General features: G+C 40.3%; 1 protein-coding gene across 1 annotated transcript in view; it reads left to right on the top strand.

Moving 5' to 3' along the window:
* The first annotated feature begins 424 nt into the window (after nucleotides 1-424).
* ckn (CRK like proto-oncogene, adaptor protein) overlaps nucleotides 425-23,753 on the top strand; it is a 205,130-nt gene continuing 181,801 nt past the window's right edge. The window contains exon 1 of the mRNA XM_014350534.2: nucleotides 425-655. Coding sequence (XP_014206020.2) covers nucleotides 640-655 — 16 coding nt within the window. The 5' untranslated portion in view covers nucleotides 425-639. The remainder of the gene's footprint in view (nucleotides 656-23,753) is intronic.

The following is a 23,753-nucleotide window of genomic DNA, read 5'->3' on the forward strand; positions in this document are numbered from 1 at the left end:
TGTATACCCACACGAGCTCGAGTTTTATCGAGGCCTTATCGAGCAACAAGAGCCATGGCTGCTATCGTCCGCACCGTTTGCGGGGCCAGTGCCACTATCTTCTCCGGTCGTGCTTCTGCAGCTGCCGTCTGAGCTCTCGGATGCGTGGAGGAGGATGTATCTGAGCAGTAGTACGTCGTGGGCTTGTCTCCGGCTGAACTCCACGACAATTCCACCTTCGATGATACGCCTGCAGTGATAGTGGCCAGCACCGGCAGGTAGTAAAAGGACGTGCGAGGAGGAAAAACGAATAAAATATTTTTTGAATACAGTGCTTAGGAATATAATGGTGTTTGGTGTTTTATTTTCTTTCTGACGGTGTGTTGTTGCGTGGCCGTACAAAAAAAAGTGGTGGTTTTTTTTTTTTTTTTTTGCTCTGTTCAAATATACATATAGTTACCGTACTTAATTGCAGATGATCGAATGTTGTTGTTCAGTGCAGCGCTGAGTGTGCGTTTCATTTTGTTTGTGTTTAATACGCCAAGTATATCATACTGCGGGCAGTCTAAGTGTTTGTAGTAATACCAAGAGGCTTCTCAGCTTTTCTCAATCGTCTTCTTCTTGGCCGATTGTCCGCGACGACGGAGAGGAATCGAAGACATGAGACGGATAAGTGGTAAGATGCACACCGTTATTGTTTTCTTTTTTCTTTCTGTCCTATACGTGTGTCTACTTTGCTCTTTTTTTTTGTTCATCTCTTTGGCAGTGTGTACTTGGGTAGGCACGTGAGATTTGGTTTAGCGGGGAAAATCGATAAGGGGAGAAAAGCAGGAGTGCAGGGAGAGAGAGATACGTTACAGATGAGATCGGCGATGTCGATTACGCCGGCCGGCTTGGCGAGGTTTCTGACCCTCCCCCTATTTTCCCTCGTTTAGCTTTTTTCGGCCCTTTTCCCGCGATTGATATTTCTCTCTCGCTCTCTATGTCCGGACGACGATGAAAGGGCTCGCTTCATTGAAACGGATCTTGTCCCCTTTTATCTTAATTTGTAATAAACGCGAAATGACGTACTTCGCTTGACTTCGCGGAGTGAAATTCGAGGGAAGAAAAAAATAAAAACTCAGTCTCAAGTTCAAGTGAAACACGTCGATTTTTATTGATTACGCAACGCGTTGATCTTGCTTTAATCTTTTTAATTGATGTCGATGCTTTCTACGTTGGAGTAATAGCAGAAAAATACATTTGTCGAAGATTAACACACAGCGTTACAACTCGACGAGAAGCCAAAGAAGCGGGCAGGGCCGCGTCAGCACACCAGTGTAATTCTAAGACTCCTGAAAGACTCTCTTTTATGTAGACACAGCTCTCTGACTCATTAGCCCTCGCGTTTCCTTTTCGGCTGTACACGGATGGTCGCAAAAGAAGCCCGCGCTGCTTGATCTTGAAATTTTCCTTGAACAAGAAACTTTTTTTTTTTCTCCCTTTCATCCGTGTATTGTTTTTCCCCTCTCGGCCTTTGAAGGAGATAAGTTTTCTTGCCATTTCGCAGCAACTTTTTGCTAATTACTCCTTGGTTTTTTTAACGCATTATTATTGAAAACTACGTTTCTATGAATTTGTGTTGAAAAATATATGGTTTTAACAACTGCGTATTATCGTGAAATCTTTAGTTGTACAGTTAGCCATCGGCTGTAGAAATTCATCCTGAATTTCGCCCTACTCGAGGCTCATCTTTTTGGAGTAGTGATAAGCTGAGTGGGTTGATGAAATTTCACAATAGCGCAAAGACCTCAGCGTTTGATGCAGACTCGATTTTAATTGTTAAAAGCGTTCGAGTACCAATATTCATAATTGCTATCGAATAAACTGCCCGCAAATTTTTCGATATCGCCATCTAAACAAGGGGAAATTTGAAATCTGACTTGCGTGTGCGTATCGCGATCTAACGGTAGTGCTCGTTACGTCCAAACGCACGATACATACATACACCGGGGACGATGCGTTCCTTCACTTTCAGCAACAGCAGTGGGTTCTTCAGATTCGGTTGATCATGAATACTTTTTTTTCCCCCTCCAAGGCTTTTAAAAAACAATTTCCCCATACATTCATCGTTATACAGCTTATCGAGATAATTATATTCATTAAAATTGCTAAACAGCAGGTAGTAATTTGCTTCTTCCCTCTCGTTGAGGCAGCGAAAACAAATCCATGAAAGCTATACTTTTAATAACATACGTATATTATATTGACCAGAAACCTTACCACATTGAGAGAAAATGTGGATGAAACCCGAGAGTTGTTTTGTAATTTTCGATTTTTTCATCTTGCGCTCATTTACGCAAGGTATCATTCTACGATTTCCAAAAGATGAGATGATTGCCAAAACAAAAAGATAAACCTCTCATTTAAGATTTTATCGCTCAAAGAAACACATAGTTGAAAATTAAAAGAAAAAAAAAAAAAAAAAAAACGATTGCCATACCCACCGCACACGTTCGCTAAGCACCAAACTAACCCTCGCCCTCGGAGCACCGAAAAAATGGAGGGAGGAGTTGGCGCATGGTGAGCAACCTGCACCGAGGCAAGCGTATAGCGCAGCTGCCACCGCCGTCCCTCCGAAAATTTCAGCTGCTCCTGATGTTGTCCATCAGTCCGTGTTTCTTTTGGAAAGGACATTAACTTCCTTTCCGTACGCGTACAACGACATAGCCACGGATGAAATACCCCCTCTCTCTAATAATCCTTGCAACTCCTTGGTACTACACATTTTTTGTACCTTTCCTGTAGACATAAGCAAAAATGTACCGTATCAAATCTTCATCTATACCTATGCAGTTATTACTGATGCGCAGTTATAAATTTTGGTATGGATAAAAAGTACTGGTACGTGAATGCACAGGCGTAGATACATACCAAACAGGAAGCTAGAAGAATAGTAATAAGTAGCAGAAGAAGAAATAAAAACGCCATCTTATAACTTGTAAATGCGTGTGTATGTATAACGTGTGCGGAGCGTCCTTAACACTTTTACGCAAGGCCTCGGCCGATGTATATAGCGAACGACCCCAAGAGAACAGAAAGAAAGATATTAGTATAGGTACACATTTGCTGTATAGGTAGGCTCGAGTGTTCCCTTTTGGCTCTATATATATACCTATGATTCTCGGCTCGGTACGAAAGAGGCCCCCCCTTCAACTATACCTATACTCTCCCGATGCCTTGCACGGCCTTTTCAGCTATACATCCACGTCCACGTCCACCAGGTCTTTTCTCTCTTTCCTTTTTTTCTCTTTGCCTATTATACTGGAACCTATAGGTAGCCACTGCTCCGATGCACTCTCGTGACTCGTGAGAGAGGAGAGCTACGCGCACACCTACAAAAGAAACGAAGCTGTATAACCACCCAAGCATATAGGTACAGGTATAGCTCCGAACGCGTCCCCTGTGCGCCCGTTGGGAACGTATATTTTCAAGGCTATGCACGGCGCTTAGGAGATCAGCTCTCCTTTTCGCTCTCCATCGCTACCAAGCACATGTACACTCTCCTTTTTTCCTTCCTCGTCTTTTACTCCGCTACTGCTTTTACCATTGCAGTTTGCAGTCTTCTTTTTTTACTCTTTGCAAGCCCACCCGTACCTATACTCCTCTTCTTTTTATTTTGCTAGCTCGGATTTCGGGCTCTCGTGCGTCTATACCTATATATACAGGTAGTAAAAGAATCACCTCGCCCACGCGCGCGTCGAGTGTCCGTTTTCAAGTGCTCTGGACGTAAAGTAAGCCACCTTTTTTTTTTCCTCAGATTGTTCAGCTGAAAGAGGGTAATTATTGCCATTGCCGTGTACAGCTAGCAGCTCGAAGAATAATCTTTGTTTAGCTTTTAATTTCACGAGCTGGATTTTTTGGGATTGAGCAAAAGAGGTGGTATGATTTTGGGTTCTTGATTGCGCTCTAAATACGTATTCAGAGGGAGGTTTTGGAGCTTTCGATTGAGTCGTACAGAGTCACTGAGATCACGTTTTTTTCGGGTGCAATCGTTCAATGAAGTGCCTCGTATTCCCACTATAGAGAATAAATAAAAACACCGGATTTATCTTTTTTCTCTCAGCTAAACAGGAAATCAAACTCAACTTGCAGCGTCTTACTTATTTGACAGTGCTTTTCAGGTTGTCATTTTATAATGCGATGAGTGGTACAAGCCCGATGTACCTCAAATGGTATTTTTCTCATCTTGACAACTATAACTTTAGCTGTAGTGTAAAAATTATATCTAAAATAATTCAAAACAAACTCTGTGTTTAATGGTTTGAAAATAACAGCGACATGCTCTTCGAAGTGGCATTAACAGGTACGTAATTTATTATAATAATACCAACGCTATTTCAATGCTATTCGCTTCGTGCAGCAATTTAAAAGAGCGCCACCTTCAGGGAAAAATATGTCGTCGATACTCACTAACAAGAATACGTAGCCCCTTATGGACAATGATCTGTTACAAGCGTTTATTTCAACAATAATGTATCTTACACAACTTGAGTAATTGTTTTAAAGTATTATGTATACTTCCGAGCAGGAAAATATCTATTCAACAGTGCATTGATAAAAAAATGTGTTTTCTCCTCACATACTTGTATTTCGTTAGTGAGTATTGCAGTTTTCCTCAAATATCAATTTATTTCGTGGAATACTTTTTAGTCAGCACATTCAAAAGTAATATTTATCATGCTCATCCATACAATTACATCCATTCCAAACGAGAAGCTAATTTTTCTAAATGCAATGGTAAATAAAGCTTTTTTGATATTACTACGCTACTTGGAACCGGAAGAACTTACTTTAGTTGTTAAATATTTATTATTGCTGCAATAAACACTTGTAAAAGATTATTGTCCACAAGAGGCTGTGTATTCTTGTTAATTAGTATCGATATTTTTTCCTTCAGGTACCGTTGTTTTAAATTGCTGCACGAAGCGAACGAGCAACCGTACAACAAAATGATTACAACAATCGTACCTCGTACCAACATTTACAAGGACTGGCACTATTATGAACTAAGTAATACTGAATAACCTGAAACGAGCTAGTCTTCGATAAGTCACTTTTTTCCATTAACACTGAGCTACGGATTCTGGTAAAGAGAACGAATGAAATGATATTTTACATCACGAGTAAATACTTAATTACCTCGAAAAGCGGCAACGCGAATGATCAGATTTTTTTTTTTTTTATTAATGATCAAACGATCGTTGCCGCTCCCGTATACACAGTTACTCAAGTCTTGAACCAAATTGCGTTGAGCTGCGACACTTGCAACGTATACCTACTGAGCTACTAATTTTGTTTTCAGGCTAATGCTACATCGTAAACTTTGTTAATAACAAAAAGCAAAAGCACAAAATAAACTCTCGCATGTTATACACTTCAAGTACGGTGTACAATGACATTATAGCAAGGAAGGAAGAGAGCGTATAATTTCAAAAATAACTAATGAGCAGCTCCGCAGTCTCGGCGGCTATAGATATAGCCATTAAGAAAATGACATGTTTACAATTTTCGCGATCAGCTGCAGCGTGCTGGCCCCGTATTAGGGGTGACGTGCACTTTCTAATTCAAACTCTCCTCAGACCACGGCCATTGCCATGCATGTGTGTGGGTACAGTGAATACACACACGTACACGTCCTTTGGTAAAACCGAGCAGTTTTACTCCCTTCCCGCTCGTTTGTACACGTGCTTGTGGGCAACAAACTGTCACACGTATACATCCTCTTGTCTTATTAGAATGCCTTTTAGCAATAAGACAAAGGAACTCCCGCGTGCAGAAAGCTATAACGCAACTGAATCGAAAAATCTAAAGAATTTCCATCTACCCTCGTTCCCACCCCCCGTTTTTGATAAAAACTACTCGGATCGCGTATTTTTTTTTTTTTTTTCGTTTATCTACCAACAAATCGCCACACAAGATATCTCGTTTGATCACTCGTTAAGTACAACAAAGGGATGGAAAAAGACAAAAAAAAAAAACTAAGTGGCAGAGAAAAAAGGACAGAGGTTGATTGATTATTATCTATCGCGGCAGCGCACGGTCTGGTCAGTACGATGTAATTTATGAACAAGAGTTTGAAGATAAACAATACGTAAATAACTTTAATGAAGTTTGAAACACAGCGGATAGGATATAAGTTTTACGGTAATTATCATCGATTTTAACATTTTCACAGCCGATCCGTTAATGTGGCTTATTAATTTTTGTGCGTAAGATTCACCAGATCAGCCGATGCCCGGGCATTGGAGGAGAAAGAGAGAGGGTCAGGGAAGACACCGTAGTATTAAATCACAATTTGAAATCGCTTAAGCTATTAAATCAATTAAAATCACTCGCTCGTAAAAAAAAAAAAGGAGGGATGAGGGTGACGGGAAAAAAGCCGACGACGACGTGCCGTACATTTGCAAACGAGCATCCGATCGCTCGTTCGGCAGCCTCTTCATCCTTCGGACCCCAGATGGTAATGACAACGACGACATTGGTACTAGCTTTTCCAGCTATACGCTGATTGCAAAAAGGAGCTGTTTCTTAGTAACAGCGGTAGTGCAGCATACGCCTCTCTCTCTCTATGGCCAATAAAAGCTTCAACTTCTGTCCCGGGAATGCGATGCTGCTACTCGCTCGATACACATCGAATACCAAGCCAAAGGTGACTCTAGAAAAAAAAGAAAAGAGCCCTTCCCAGCCGTGGTACTCATATACACCTATCGTAGTCCGATCGGTCAGTCAACGGCAGCTTGTACGTGGGCTGTACCAGGAACGACACGAAGAACGCGAGAGCGAGTGGAGATCGGCGGATACTTGCCTGCACATCCGCTTAGATGTTTTGCTAGAGATTTTTTTTCTTCTTTCTTCTTCCCTGGCACCCTAAAGGGGAAACTCGCGCGACGAGCTCGGTACGACCTCTCCGTGCTCTGGGAAAGAAGTTGGCTCGACAAAAAGGAGGATCGAGAGCTCGGACTAGTATACGCAAGCGGAGGGAGAGAAAATCGGACTGCCGCGTTGTATGGACGTTCGGCCCCGAGGAATTAAAGCTGATGCGCGGGGGTGGGCCTGTATTTATGGGCAGAAGTGTATAATCGGATTCTCTTTTACTTCCCTCGGCTGCTTTTGCGCGAGAAGACGTATATTATTGCGCAAAGGGGGAAGAGGAAGTAGAAGGGCGAATCGATCGATGGCTATGCGTCTTCTTCTTGTTAGCCCTTTCGAAGACCTACGAGCTCTTGCGATGGAAAATAATGATAAAAAAAAAAAATAATAAAGGATCAGCTGATGCAGACGAAGGAGACGGAGGAAGGATGTAAAATATTGCGGAAGTAGTAGCGCGCGTGCGTGCGCAATCGGAGATGAAATCGTTACACGTCGCGTACGGTCTTTGCTTCCCGAGAGCTTCTTTTTTTTTTTTTTTTTTTTTTTTTTTTTTGAGGGGGAGGGAGAGAGATTTTTCGTCGTAGTCAGAGCTATTGTATGCAAAGCGTGTGCTCTGCCAGAAGTATAAGACACGTGTGCCGTATTGAGCGCGTGTTTTACTCGTTTTTTCGATTTTCGAGTTGCGCAACGAGGTATACGAGTATTACGTCGCCTGAGAGTTTCATATGGCTCCCTTGTGTGTTAGTGAGATAAACATCTTTGGAGGATTGATTTAGCCGTGAGGTTGTTTTCGTGCTGTGTAATTGGGTTTAATATTTTGTAATTGGACGTATCTGGTGTTACTTGTTTCAATTCGTTTTGATCATGTAAGTTTTGCAACTTTCGATTGATTATTGCAGTGACATCTTGGTCGGAACAATAATGATATTATTTCTGGCCAGCTAACTTTTGACGAGGTAATTCTAAAATATGTAACAAAAACGAGTCATATATATTTCGAAATCCTTGTATATATTTAACTGAACATACGTCGTGTACACACTAAGTTGGCGTAATATGCACCGTAAAAAATGATGTGGGAAAAGAAAACACACGTTTATGTATACACATTTGAATCCCAGAATGCTGACTAAATGTTCAGTATTATTTTTCATACGTATGATTAAATAAACACGTATTACGAGAAATTTGCGCAAAAACCATTATCCGTCCGAGCACGAAAGTGACTATATATTCATTTAAGAGATTTAAACTAAGTAATATTTATTTTAAGGAAAATTAATAAAAATTTAAATGCTGTTAACTGAGGGTAATCTTCGTCTTCTTTTTCTCTGCGTGCGGTGAAAAAGGTGCTCATACACACCCGCAGCTCTCGGTAAAATCTTCCCTGCGCCCTCTCCAATACCTTGGATATTCATCCTCTCCTATGCTCCTTCGTCCGTCGCACTTCTTCTCATCTTCTCTGTGCAGCGTCTAAATTACCTCAACGCTCACGCACATCCACACTTACCTCCCACTCACCAATACCCTTCCTCCTTCTCAACAGTGGCAGTAGCAATTTCTCGTGGTAAAACATAATCCACCGTTGCAGCACAAGCAAGAAAGTGCTGCTCGGCAAAAACAGCGTTGGTTACGTTTTAAGAGGAGTGGCCCGCAGACGAACAGGACGTGGGGACGCCGATCGAAGACCGTTCGATGTCAGGCCCGAGAAATTCGAGATAGCTGCACGACGACGGCGCCAGCAGACTCATCGCCAAACTTTAGAGGTGCTCTCTCGATCTCTCCATTTTGGGATATTTTGGCACAAAGAGATCGCTCTGTGCATAAACCACCATCACCGACTCTCTATATGAGTAATGTATAACTCATTTGTCCGCTCAAAGTCTTTTTTTATTTGTGTGGAGCCATTCCACTGCGCTGTGCGCTGTGCAGCATTGCTCGTTATATCCAACGTCGAATCGCTCGAGTTTATTGCCTCGTGACATGATTTGATGTGCAAAAACTGACGGTGCCGAATGAAGCAATCCAATGCAGCTCGGAAACGTTTTTCAACCAAGCAGCAAATTTGCCGGCCGGCACCCTTATCCCCCAGGCTTTATCTTTCCATCCGTTGCCAGCGTAGAATCTCCGATTTTTTTTTCGCTCGGTCATATCGATTGATCTTCTTCGACCGATGCACTTGCAGGTGTGATACGTGCATGATACGTACACGCTCAGGTGTTGGCGCCTCCATTTCCCACCTCCACTTCGAGTCGCAAAGAGAGAGGTACAGAGATTTAAGGAGTCGACGGCTTGAGAATCGCCTCAGGGGAGGATTTAGGTGCGAGCCATTGCCCTGGACCAGCAGTTATATCCTCGTTCTCCTTTTTTGGACCTTTTGTTTTCGCAATCTCGGGAAAGTGTAAAATCTGTAAGACAACAATAAAACATCCAAGATCACTTTTTTGCAGCCCTCGTGGTGTAAATTTGTTGTTGGTATCAGAAATCAGAAGCATGCAGGTTTATCTCCTCTACCAAGTGCTTCACCTCGTCCTCCGTAATTTTTGCTTGAGCCCTCAGTTGTTCAATGAATATATAGCATGATAATACACTTTTCACCTCGCTTTTCACTATGTAAAAAAATGCTGAAAATGCCTTCTCCGAACAGCTTGTCGAAGAAGACATTTTTGTCATCTGGTTAGATAGGTAAAAGTAACTGTACAATTAATTAAGTGGCCAAATGATACAAATGTTTTCTTCGATAAGCCAATTTCAAATTATGAGTAGACGTTTTGTATACAATAAAAACTATGCTATTTATTATGAATCCCCATTGTCATGCGTGCACATAACCCCCAAATATTAAAAAATACGCCATATCTTCAGAAGAATGTAATTGACGAGGTAATTGAGCTGTTGGCTGTGTGGATTTCAAAGAGAAAAAAAAATTATTTATTCTTGTCTCTCGACGATGTACTCTTGTTTGTAAAGTTGAGAGATGGTGTTGCTAAAAAGTATTAAGATAAATTGTCCAGTGCTCAGGGCTTGAGACGATCGATAGCCGTGTAAATTATTTTTGCCTATGAAAAAAAAAAAGTTTCTCGTTATTTTGCATGTGAGTATTTGTAAGCTGTATATACAAACGCTGTGATTAACTTGCAGGCAATTTTCACACTCTCGATAACGTGCTAAGTGGCATTTTCAATAATAACATAAGCCGCTTTCGGATGAAAGTAACACTATATGAGTGGAGCGGACTAACTTGCTTACTTTTACGTAATTTGTGCGGCCGCGTACAGTTATTATTATTAATAAGGTTAGGAAGCATTAGCTTTGGCTCGAGCTTTGGTAGTATCGGACATTCAATTTAGAGATTTTCAAGTAGGTTATGTAGAGCCTATACGTAATCCCACTTACTGTGTTTTTTCAAATTATAAAATAAAAATTACAAAAATACCTATTCTTAGTCATAATGACTCTTCTCATCTGGCTTTTTATGGTATTTGAATGAAGCACATAGTTATGATTAGTTTGATTATCAATAATACCTATTTGCTTTAAGCGCAATTCCGAAATTGCGCCCCCACTGGAGACTTTGAGAACGATTGGTCGTCATTAGAAAAGGTAATTATTATGAAATCGAGCTTCCGGCTCCACTCACCAGGTGGCCAACCCTTAAACGTCACTTCTGTACAAGCATGCATATAGAAATCAATTCATAGTACTGTCTTTTTCTAATCACGACCAATCGTTCTCAAAGTACCCAAAGGGGGGTGCGATTTCGGAATTACGCTCACAGCGAATAGATTTATGTACAAAAACAACATATAAAATCGTCTAAAAAATGATGACGTACCACGTTTGTTAATGTAATTAATGTTACAAAACATTGTTGTCTTGATTTTCGGGCAACCTCGCTCCACCGATCGATATGTGCTTGCGATCGAGCGTGCAGATTGAGGTATATGTGGATATGTATACAGTAAAAAATGATTCGTTAATTTATTACCAACGTTGAAAAAAATCCGACATTTAGCATTAGTTAGTATATCTACGTACATCGGGATGTCGGATTTTTTTCAACGTCCAGTATTGTCAAGAAAATTTTTTACTGTACGTCATCTTGTGGCGTACAACATACCCCGAATATACCAATAAGATATGTAACCCATGTAAAAAACTAATGTGAAAAAGTTTGTCTAAAAATAAAGCTAATCGCAGCATTTACCAATATCCACCTAAATGGAAATCAATCACTCGGTGGAATTACAAGCACAATCTGAGAGAGTAATCTCGAAATTTATCGCGAACGGTGAGAAACACATTTTGATCACATAATATCACACATTTCTCGTGAGCGAGTACTAGAAACTTTAAAAAGGATCGAAATTCACGTATCACATTGGCAAAAGCGAAAAGTAATTCACATGTCCCGCGGCAGCAGTGTAGCGATCAGAAAAAAAAGGTGTTTCCAAACTTTCTCGGAAATTTTTCAACTTCCTCGGTGGTAAAAATAACGCGGACCGAGTGAGATTTCCAAACATTCGGCTTGTTCGGCATTAATCGCAAAGGCCGGCCATTATTCACCAGCCCGCGCGCGATATAGGGCGAGCGGTCATAATTCACGTTTTGCAACTTCTCCGCTGCTGCACGCGGTTCCCAGTTCATTCCACGAAAACATCGCGCTTCGATACTACGGGAGCAAATCGCTGGAGATGTTTTCGTGACCCCCTGGATTCCATCATCTTCGTGGTGTATTTTTTTTTTTTTGCGCTTACGTATGTCCTCGTCGAGCAAAGATACCGTGAGATGAAAGCATGAGAGTGGAAAAAAAATGATTCGTGACCCTTTTTCCAAACTCGCGTAGCACAGAGAGCGCAAGGGTCGGACGTGGACATGGGAAAAGTTCGGGCAAAGGGCGCCGAGCTTCAGCGGACATCTCGCGTGAGATACAAAGGGGTGGATGGAAAGAGAGTATCGTAAACGATGTCAAACAACGAGCTCGTGTGTCTCTAGTGGACGCCGTTTCTTTTTTTATAAATACCCCCATCTGTACCCCTCGATCGCGGAACGGCGCCCTCCTCTTCATGGCCGTGACTGAAAAAACGACGAGAGAGAGAGAGAGAAAAAATCTGTAGATCGAAGAGAGAGAACTTTGGCTTCTGCTCGTTCCGAAGAGAGAGAGAGAGAGAGAGAGGGCAAGCAGAGGAGAGGTGCACGTTTACGTGCAGCGGGTCCATTGACCCCCGCGTATCTCTTCTCTCTCCTTCTCCCATGCTTTTTCTCTTCCTCTGCTTTGCTTCGCGTTTCTTCGCCGTTGTCGTTGTTGCTTGTCGCGGATTATTTCGCCGAGCTAGCATTGTTACAGTCCCACGTGTGTGTGTGTGTACGTGTATGCATCTCGGAACAATCGGTTCTCCCTCTCTCCGGCGTCGGTGTTTCTTACGCGAGTACGTGTCGAGGAGGAATTTTTTGGACTCGCGCCCGGCGGAGTCGACGAGGTACTAGATGAGCATTCGAGCTCCAGCACCGAGTCGATGCACTCTGCCCGGAGTACAGCTGCAGCTCCGAGAATTTTACGCGCCAGGCCATCAGCTCGATCGATGTGCGAGCCAAGCGGAGCGCGGGAGATTTTGCGAACTTTGTTGCTGTTGGACGATTTTCTTTCGACTGCTGGCACTTGTCCTCCTTTTCCCTCCGTGTTTCGCAACTTTGCCACATACACTTGCGATTTTTCGTGTGCACGTTCTTTTGGGAAAGTTCTCACTCGCGAGGTTTGAACTTCTGTAAATCCACGCGCTCTCGCGTTGCTTTACCGCAGAGTGTCCAAGTGTTGTTGGGCCGGTCGGTCGATTGGTTATGCAATTTATGTGTACGAATGGGGGAGCATTGGAAAGTACGACGAGACTTCCAATCGGAGATAATCTTAGAAATAGCGGGGGATGATTAATTGGCGCTGCTTCGGGTAAAAGTACTTTGGCCTTTTTGGTGCCATTAAGCCTACACGCGTAATATAAATATCGGTAATGCCCCTCCTTCGTGTGATCATATTGAGAGTCGAATTTGTTACGTAAGCAATGTAAAATGATCGACCGAGCGTGCAATGTGTATAATATATACTGTACGCGCGCTGTGCTCCTTTACTCAAAAGAGCCTTAATGCAGTATCTGATTAATGGACTGGGCATCTCGTTTAATTATTCACGCTTTTAACGTTTAACTATATGGTAGTTATGACTATTTCACCTGATAATGTTGAACCAGAATTACTTAGAGGGTTACTGACCTTAACAGGAAAACGTTGAAATTTTAGGCTTTTTTCTCACAAATCAGTGGACTTGTATAACAAGTACCTGGAATGACTCGAGCATTGTTCCCAATTAAAGAAATGAAAAGATCTGGGAGATTTTCTTGAGTTATGAATGGGTAAAGTGTGGCCTATTTTCGAAAAAGAGGACCAGAACCACCTTGGATTTGTTTATAAAAATTTGCCGAACCAATATCCATTTGTGCAATTGTTTTCTCGTAAAGCAAGTAAGGGCGTATTTATATACTAATATGTTTGGTGCCGCGTAGTATTACAACAAAATCAGTAGAATCCTACATTGTTACGATTCGGTCATCGTCACGGTAATTGTTGAGACTGTCAGAAAGCTGGAGAATTTTGAGATTCATAAAGTTTATGGATGAGACCTTCGTGTCGTATACATGTTTGAATGCTTGGAATATGAATCTAAAACGACAATTAAATGGTATTTTCTGTTAATGTTATTCACCTACGCCCATGGTCTTTTCTGAAAATAAACTAAGCGCTTGAAATAACGTTTTTATGCACGTAGGAGTTAAATTTGATCAATAAACCCTCCTGATGGGGATAAGGATTCTTTTTAACCTTAAACTTTCAGTATAACTAAGACTAACTAATATGTTTTTTTATACAAGAAAATGATGTCAGCCTACTTTCAAGTTTGGTGGAAGTGTTTTCTCCACTTAACAGAAATCGTTATCAAGATGTTATTTAACTAGATTTTATTTTTGTCGAGTTTCAGCTTCGCAAAACCTTTGATTTCGTAACTGCAACGGAAATGATTATGACGTTTTGGCGTTTTGAATTACCCTGCAAGATTTACGAGACAGAGTGGCGTTTTCATTCTCGGAAAGCAGCTCGATAAAAAAAATCACGTCATTTCGAGTTACCAAGGGAGAAGCTCTCCCGTATCGAAGCTGAATCAGCGTCAACAGTATATACTTACAGCACCGCTGGAATCTCCGTAACGCTCGCTCGTGAAACTCAATATTCCAAGTGCATGCACAACAGCATCTGGTTTTTCATTGATGAAGTCATCTCTATAAACTTGAGCATTGCCAGCCACGTCTGTATAATATACTCACACGCGTGCATCCAAGTAGGAAAATGCGAGGAGAGCGAATTTTCCTGGAGCAATTGGGGAGGAAAATAGTAATGAAAAAACCTGCTCGCTTCCCAAAAGTCATGAATAAAAATACGAAATCCATAGCTCGAAAGTCGAGCTAATTGTAACGATCCGTCGCGTTGTTTCTTTGCACATGACTACCTACTCGTGAAACACAGTGCACCGAAAATCCGGTCGATGATTTTTCCCCCCATATACACCAGGACGAGTTCGCACGCGACTCTGTGAGAAGAAGTTCGTGCGCCATCCCTCGCGACTCTCCTAGAAGCTTACGGAGTCTTAGAGCCGTAAATTCCAGGCTTACGTCCACCCTGCAAACACAAGGCAGTACGGAGAATCATATATATATACACATATAAAACAGACCACGACACTCGACTTCCGTCTCGATGTTTCCCCGGCTCGTATAATCTTGGATCTCCCCCGCGTTAAAAGCAGGCGCGCTGGGTGACTCTCTTCTTCTCCTTTTTCCGGCTCCATCAGCAGCGTCGACCCTTGGACATTGTGTACACACAATCCCACAAACAGTGGGTCTGTCTCTGCGTGGTACGTGGCTTGCTGCATGTCGTGTGGCCGCGAAGGAGGCGATAGTGGCGATACGACATATACCCACTGTGTACGGAATCAGAGAGAGAGAGAGAGTACATTATACACACACACACGTGCATGACCCAGAGTCCCAGCTCGCGCGCTCAGCCTCTCTCGCGAGAAAGCTTATTAGGAAAATAGAAATTCTCTCTGAGGCTGCCCCCTCTTGCCGTATACCCCTCGTAGCGATCACGAGAGACATACATATTCCGTACGTGTGTATCCACCACGTGGATGCTGGGATGCGTCGCGCGCGAGTGTATATACGTGCAAAAGGAGGCCGAGAGCCGTGCACGAGCCGAAGGAAGAGGCACGTATATGCATCAGGCTCGTGTTTACGTATGCGCGCCGCTGTGTGGAGATGAAGGGAGGGAAAATCTTCGATCTCGAGCATTAGGCGTACAGCAGCTCCGAGGCTGAACAGCACAGTAAGTACAGTCGTACCGTGTGTATAGATATGCTTTACGGCTTTTATGCGCTGCTGATGGTATACCTACTATACATATATTATATATACTGTGCTGACTCGCGAGTGCCGCTGTGTGTTTGTATGTATTGTGCTTCTGTATGGATCGTTTCCGCCGCTTTTGCCGTCTTTGTCGATCGAAAGAGAAAAGCGGCACGCGTAAATATAATTTTTTTTCCTCCTCCGACTGTGTGCGTCACCGCGAGGTCTTTCTATTAACGTATTTCTTACTTGTGTTATTTTTTTATTTTATTTTTTTCCTTATCTTGACTCCATACTTTGACTCATGTCTTATGACGATGATTCAGTAATACAGAGTATACTTGTATTTTTTCTTGATCTTGTCTTTTATCACCTTGTATTTTAACACAACAACCAATAAGCAATATGAACAACCAAAGTTTTAGTACATAATATACAAATGCCCTCAAGATATTGGTCTTTTCAACAATTACTTTTGGACAAGGTCTCAAATGTACCTTTTTTGTATGCAATTATTATAAAACTGAGTTCGTTCAACCATGTTTATTGCGATTTGTTATTCTACACGACAGATCAAGTTTAAATATTATGTGGATCTTTTCGTAAACCACATCAGTGAGACAAACATCTAAATTTGATAAAAAGTCCGTCGCAGTTGTGCAAGAAGAACACAAAGGAGGACGATGGCGAACACTTTTTTGCTTCGCTGTTGAAGAACAACAGTAACAACGAATTTTCGGGGACAGCACAAAATTCTAAAGAGTCTCCAAGAGACCGAAAACCAAAAAAAGATAGAGAAAATTTAATAGTGGTGCCGTCGCGGGTGATAAAAAAACTGCACACTGCATCCCGAAGTCAGAAAAGAGTGAAAAAAATTCTCACACATGGTTCGGACGAAATTCTGCGGTGCTTGATGCAAACTCAGTTAAGTTGCCCAATAAAACTCCAAGCTTTGGGAAACTAAAAAATAATCCACATATCGACGGCAGCTTCCTTTGGGTTGAAAAGAAAAGGAAAAGAAAAAAAGGCAGTTCTGCGTCGTTTTTGATCAGGGATCCTCCATCAGAGAAGAACGACCGAGACGACAGCCCGCATCCCTACGGTTGGGGCCGGAAATCGATCATCGTCATCGAATTTTTTTGTCAACGAGACGCTCCAGCCCATTTTTCCTCAGCTGACGGACGACACCCATATTTCCATCGCTAATACGTCGAAAGCGAAGGCTGGAAAAACGTGGAAGCTATACCGCGCGCTGAGTGACAAAGGAAAGCTGAGCTCCGAGGTGGGCATGGAGAGAACGGGAAAAGGAAAGCGTTGGACTGACAGCTGATCAGGATTGCTCCTCTCGGAACACACCCGGAGCATCTCTCTCGTGTGCGATTGCACAAACTCACACTCACGCGCTATATGCGGGCTACTCTGATGAGTGCATGCGCACATGGTACTTTTCGCGTACTGCTTGCGATCCTTTCGAGTGAACCATTGTTGTCGCTGTTCTATAGCTACTGTGTCGCAGGACTCGCGTATACATAATATAGGACGCAAAATTCCGATATAATACTCTGCTCGAGTGGGTGCTGATGCTATACTTATTTCAGTGTCCCATGCGCTTCCCGGTACATCGGCTATAGGCAATGTAGTGTACCCATACGTAGAAGGAAATCTAACGGAATATACTTTTCGGAATAACGAGCTGATGGTCGTGGTGGTAATAAGTAGGGTACACACATTCTATACATAAACATACTTCTGGCTTGTTTTATGCGCACTTACTTTTGCGTGTATACGTAAATACACACACATACTTGCATTCTCAGCTTTAGTGCTTGTAGAACGTATGTGTGACTACACGTACAGGGTGGCAGACCAGCCTTTTAGAATAACGGGCCGCCATGTACGCGAGTTTGATAGTTTTGCGCCGGATTTTGTTTTCTTCTCTGTTTTTTTTCGAATTCGGAGCCAATTTCCAAATCCGATCCGATGTGTTGAATTCTTACGCGTATCTGTCTCGACGCGGGAAAGAGGATTGTGCGTACGTGTACGATTTTATTGGATGGTATAAAGCTGGCGTTTTTGTTGCTGTTGGAGAAAAGTGGGAAAGGAAAACTGCGTGCGAATTGGTTCTCTTAGGCTCGATTGCGGGAAAAACTCTCGGAAATCTACTAAAGTTTTACGCGCAGCTGTTTTTTTTTTTCAGAGTTAACTATGTGTACGAGTGTACGGCTAACTGTAAAATTTTAATGCGATTCTGCGCATTCCCTACTTTTGCGCCTTCGTGGACGAGTCATTAACCGATGATTTCGTGCTATTAAACAAAGATGAGAGTTCAAGTAGCCCAGGCCATCTGATCGTGTCTTTACAGGTTGTTCTCGCTCAAGTTTGTTCGTAAAGTTTGCACGTCCGTTTCGAGATCAAATTCAAACGGTGACAAAAAGATTTAGACGAAAATGTAACGAAAGAATATTAAAGAATTATTCGTACGTTAAGCTTTAACGATTTTGGATGCACTTTCAAGATGTTCTACATTAATCAAATCACATGTCAAACCTGCGTTTACTGTTTAACTGACTGGGCAACTTATTCAATCAAATACTAACATTAATTATGTATTTTATACCTTAAAACTTAAATGATAATGTGCAAAATTAAGATCGCTAAACTTGAGCAAAAATTAATCAATAAAAGTAAAAAATATCCAACATTTTTCTCGGTAAAAATAGTTTTAAATACTACAATTCGTTAACCAGCACCTCTACTACTACCAACAAGAAATAGTTTTTCGTGTTCACGTCGTGTTCTGTTAATAATATCGAACGAAAAAGCCGTTGACCATAAAGTACAGACGTCTGCTACCTACAACAATATTAGCCGCAGCAGCAGCGAAGCCCTTCAAATGAGACAGCTAGTAAAATAACGTATAAAGAGACGAGAAAGCTCCAAATCACAGGTATCCTTGTAAATTTATAAATATGTGCACCTAATACAAATTAAACAAGCAATTGTTCTTTACGTGATCAACGTTAGAATGTATAGATGACAAAGAAGGTATGCGCTTTATCGTGATATACATAGTAAGATACCAACAGAAGCATATATTATACCGCACGTATTAGAGCTGCAACATGGTACTTAACAAATAGCGAAACAAACGAGAGACGATGGACAGAACAGATCAGAACAAAGGTGAACAGACGAGGTAAAAAAGAGAAGAAACTTATAGAGAGTCAAAGTCTAAGGGACAGATGGCCAAGTACTCATTACGTGCAATGTGAGAGAGAAGAAAATTGAGAGCATACCAAAGTGCATCGAGAAATTGAAGGTAAGGAACGGAAGCAGAGAGGAAACAATCGAAAAGCTGACAGAGGGATAGTGGGGAAGACCTGGTGCAGAGGCAGGAGAATAGATGATAAACAAGGATGATAAAGAAAAAATGGGGAGCAGAATTGAAGAATTGTAAAAGTGCATAAAAAGCCTAAAGGTTAAGCAAGAAGAAATATGCGTGGAATACTTTAGTCACCAAATAGTGAGTGAAAAGGTAATGGAGAAAGGAAGTTGAACGAGAGAAGAGAGCCAAAAAAAAAAGACAAGGAGAGGATGCAAGTCAAAAGCTAGATCTAAAAAGTGATGTATAATTTATTGTTAATCTTTAATATACAAGTGGAAAAATTTAAAAACATTGTGATTTTAGATATAGAAAATGTAGTTTTAAATTAGTCCAAAAGCATGCAGACAGCCATGGTTATAGAGTTTTTTAAATTCATCATCGCTCCGGGCTCAGACATAGCTATTTTTTGACACTATATAGTGTATTTAGTCGTACGTTGTTTAATTAATAGTAGGTAAAACGGTAGGTTTGTTTAAGCTTAAATCTCATCCAGAAAAAACCTCATTAATTAATAAAAATTATTGTCCAGAGTGAGATTTGAATCCCGGCCATCAATGTCTGTAAGCAGCCACGCTACTGACAGCCATCATATGGCCTTTATGGTTATTCATGATTGGTATATGTATTATATACTCGTATGTATCAGAGTTTGGCTAGGAAGTTTTCGTGTTCGATCGGTCGTTCATGCTCTCGCAAGCCCAATTTTGCAGAGACTCCCCCTTTCTTTGTGTGCGCTCACCCCGTGTGTATACCTACCTATGTACAATTATGCACTATATTCATGTACTCACAGTATATACTCAATACGGAATATTACTTATTTGCGTAGCATCGGATATACACACAGTACATTCGTAGAAAATGAAAGAAGAGTGCGAATAAGGGGGGGTACTTTTGCGAGAATTGACGAGCAATCTTCAAATGTGAGTACAGCCTATATACATGTAATAAATAATACATTATCAAGTTACTGCTCTTTCGATTGGCAGAGTACACAATATACTTAGGTGTGTATATATATGCTTGTTGTGCAAAGTTTAACTATTGGCTCTTTATTGTAGAGTACATTTGCATCGGAACCAATGGAACAGTTTGCTACTGTTGCTGTAGTGTGTAGGGAGAGAGGAGAAGGTGGGTTGCTGCACTTTTTATTCGCAACTAAAGAGAAAATATGACAGATGGGCCCCTCCTAGGTGTACAAGTACGCACGTATACCTATGTATGTTATACGTTCATTGGCAGTGTACTCCAAATTTCTATGTGCTGATTCGCATAGAGAGTCGACACATGTGTATCCCATAGATGCAGAGGGTTGTACATAGGTACTGAAGCTAACGACGGGAGGTGGAAACGACGAATAAGGAGCGTATAGGTACCGTAGAAAAGTATTGACTCGCACTTGCACACACACGCGCGCGCGCGAGTTTAGCGAAAGGGTTGAACCTTACTGTTGGTTGCGGTTTAGGCTGTGAAAATTATCATCGTTGTGCCGAGTGGTGGTGACTGCGTACCTACATTAATTTCACATGTGCGCAAGGAAAAAATCATACGTAACGTAGGGCATTATTTTCTACAAAACCAAAAACAATAAGAAAAATCAACGTGGTTTGCGTATTTCAGTAAGAAATTTATTGAGTGAACTACATTTTAAGAATGAATAATATATAAAGATCAAACATTAAAATAAGATAGACTGATTGAGAGTTAAAAAAAGTCAGCTTTACGTAATAATCTATGAGAGCGAAAAAAGAAGATGATGCATGCTCGTATGCATAGCTGGTACATGGTTGCGGTACAAGCACTGGAAGCACAAAGTATACTGATATAGAAAGGGTTACTTGTATTTAAGGGGGCTCCAGCGGGAGGAGTTAGGAGGTCACAGGTAGCTTAATTGATAGATAAAAACACGCTGATTCCAACGGTGTCCTGATTTACCCCTCTAACCCTGGAAAATTTTAAGATATTTGCTCTCAAAGTTCGTACATTATACATAGCCTCTCATAGAGCAACGTGAAAACATCGGTATTTTCTAACAATAATTGAGGAGTTACATGTCAGGACTGTAACTGTTTTATAGAAAAACATCTCAGCTTTCAGATGGTACCTTCAAAAATATAGGTAACCCTGGAAATATTTGAGATATTTTGTAAAGTATTGATCAAGTCATTGAATTAGCAGAGTCATGACGGGATGCCATCTTGTTGTTTGTAAGGCGCGCGCTTTTGAATATTTCAGAATTACACTGCAAGTACTTACATAAGTTTCATGTCATTTGTAACTCTTTTTTAATCGTGTTCTCCTATGGATTACTTACACATATTTTTTTTTTTTAAATAAAATAGAACATTGAAAAATTTTAACTGCAATTATTTTTTATTTTATCAAAAATTGCGTCAATAATTTTTTTATTTGAAATAACTCTTACTTTATTATTTACACTCATAGATAATAATGAGGTGATGCCATTTGTAGGATCTTTTTTATATGCATCTACTAATACTTCTATTGATATCGATTCTTTGGCCATTTTATAAATTATCTTATCATTAATAATACATTTTAATACAATTAATTTTTGTTTGTTATCATCAATTACTTTTTTATTTCTTTTTTGCTGTTGCAAAATCATTTCAGCATCCTGCAAGTCTTGATGACTCTGATCTTACAGTGATGTGTGATTTCTTTCATTTTTTATAACACAAAAAAACTAATTCTAAATAAAACGCTCTGTATGTGACAGAAACTGCTGTTTGTTTACCATATAGGTACGGACACATCATATATATAGATGATGGTGCTCGCTTATATATACACGTATATATAGATATATACTCACAGAAGTGATACCAACTAACCGAATAGTTTTCGGGTTGGTACCAGTGCTCGCTGGAGCCCCCTTAAGTCACATTCGTTGACTGCTCATGAATGTGGATTAAAACATAAGAAATCGACCGTTAGTAATGAGTGAATCAAGTATTTGACAGTTAGTGTTGAAGGTTACAAAAAAAATTGGGTATTACATTAAATGCGTGTTTATTAATTATAACTGACAGCGTCTTAACTGTACACAAATATTCATTTCACATGAATCCAAAGCCTTACGCTACAATAAATAATCACTCATTAACTACTAGTAATTTTTTCTACCACTGTGAATAGTGGAGACAAACGAATTATTCCATTTTCATTCTTATAATTTGTTTTGTTTTAAGTTGCTTCAGCTTTTGAGTGAACAATAAATCCGTCCTGGTAAAATGATCTCTAGACATGTACTATCAATATGCTATCAACATCCAGAGATTAAATATGTTGTAAAAGAGGAATATTCGGGATGTATGAGTCGGTGAAGGAAGATATCGAGCAAAAATCGTGGCACGTATACATACGAAGAAGCAGAGAGCAGAAGAAAAAGAGGGATAATAAAAACCGGACGCTTGATGTAATGCGTGATTTCCGCAAAATAAATCTTCAAGATCCATTTCTCTCTCTCTCTTTCTTGAGCTCCAACGCTCAAACTGGCTCGTCAGACGCCACTGCATTTTAAAATTGCACCGTCATTATTTTCGCAGGAAGGAGAGAGAGAGAGAGAGAGAGAGAGAGAGAGAGAGAAAGAGCGATTATTATACGTAGCTCACGTCATACGTACTTGTACATAAAAGAGTCCAAGGCGTGTCACGTTGAGTATGTATGTAGGTATACACAGTATAACATGCACGTATATGTTGAATGTACAAGTGTACAGCACAAGCGACCTTGAAGGTCCGTCGGTTTCATATACCCGCGCAGATAAGGACCAAGCATACATACATGCCAGAGCGTAAGTTCACCCTCATTGAGGCGTTATGCAATATTTAACGATCTTTATATTTGAGTGGGCCTTTAGACTTTTTATTTTTCTACATTTGCGGGTGATTGTTTCACTACTAGCTCTCTCTCTCTCTCCCTCCATCTCTTCTATTTGGTTGCAATGCGAGCAATGCATATACATAAATGTACTATATTGGTTGTAAAAGTTTTATTTCACCTTTAAAATATGGAAAATGTATTGTTATTTTGTACATTTTTAGCTATTCGGACATTATGTCCTTGGCATAATAAACTGTTTCAAATAGAAAAATCAAATCTCTCTGCTTTCTCTGTGTATATATACATAAATACACTCTTATAGCTTGCGATTTTATAGCCCTAGCTTTAATCGTGTAATATATGTTACTGATACCAGGTTAATGTTTTTGGCTTCGGTAAGATTGTAGGCATGTCTTGTAACTATGTTTACGAGCTTGGTCATCTTGAAAAAGGGGGTGAGGAAAACTTGGAAAGGTTGTAGCAATCTTTTGTAAAAATGTTGTTGTCTGTGAAAAATAGCTACGCTTTGCAAGAATAATTTTTTACTGAAGAAATTTATCTATGCTGAATTAATTTTTTTCTGGAATTAGATGGTATACGTCAACCGAGTCATATCATTAAGAAAGTATTAAGACATCAGTATAATTATTTCATCTAGTGAAATTTCATTCCTACTAGATTATAACAATTGATTATAAAAATAAATAAAACAATAATTGGATCCTCTAAACCGTTTTATTAGATTATTGATCTGTGATTTTGTAGAATCTTAAGTGAGCTAATTGTGAGATTAAATTTAATTATTTCTATTAGTAATTATTGTAAGAAATAATTATTGCAACTTTAAAGAAGTTCTTTCATAATCTTTAAAAAAATACTATATCTTTTCTCATAAGTAGAAAAAATTCAGCACTTATTCATTGTAAGAAAAAAAAGTAAACAATTTTTTTTTCTTTTCTCATATTTCTGTACTAGTGAATGGAGCAAAATAACTTTGGTAGAAAAAGAGTACCACAGAAATGTAGTCTTTGCTACTGACTTTTTCAAAATACAAAAACGTAAGGTATACACTTAAAATATGAATTATTACCCTGTATGGACTTGGTTCACAATTTTATCTCCTTGTACATCATCCTCTAAAAACATTGATCGCTTCGTGTATATTTAAAAAATCTACTGGAAGA

The sequence above is a fragment of the Copidosoma floridanum genome, unplaced genomic scaffold, assembly GCF_036245765.1.
Source record: "Copidosoma floridanum isolate Cflo_tuat_1 unplaced genomic scaffold, Cflo_Japanese_pri ptg000029l, whole genome shotgun sequence".
Lineage (NCBI taxonomy): Eukaryota > Metazoa > Arthropoda > Insecta > Hymenoptera > Encyrtidae > Copidosoma > Copidosoma floridanum.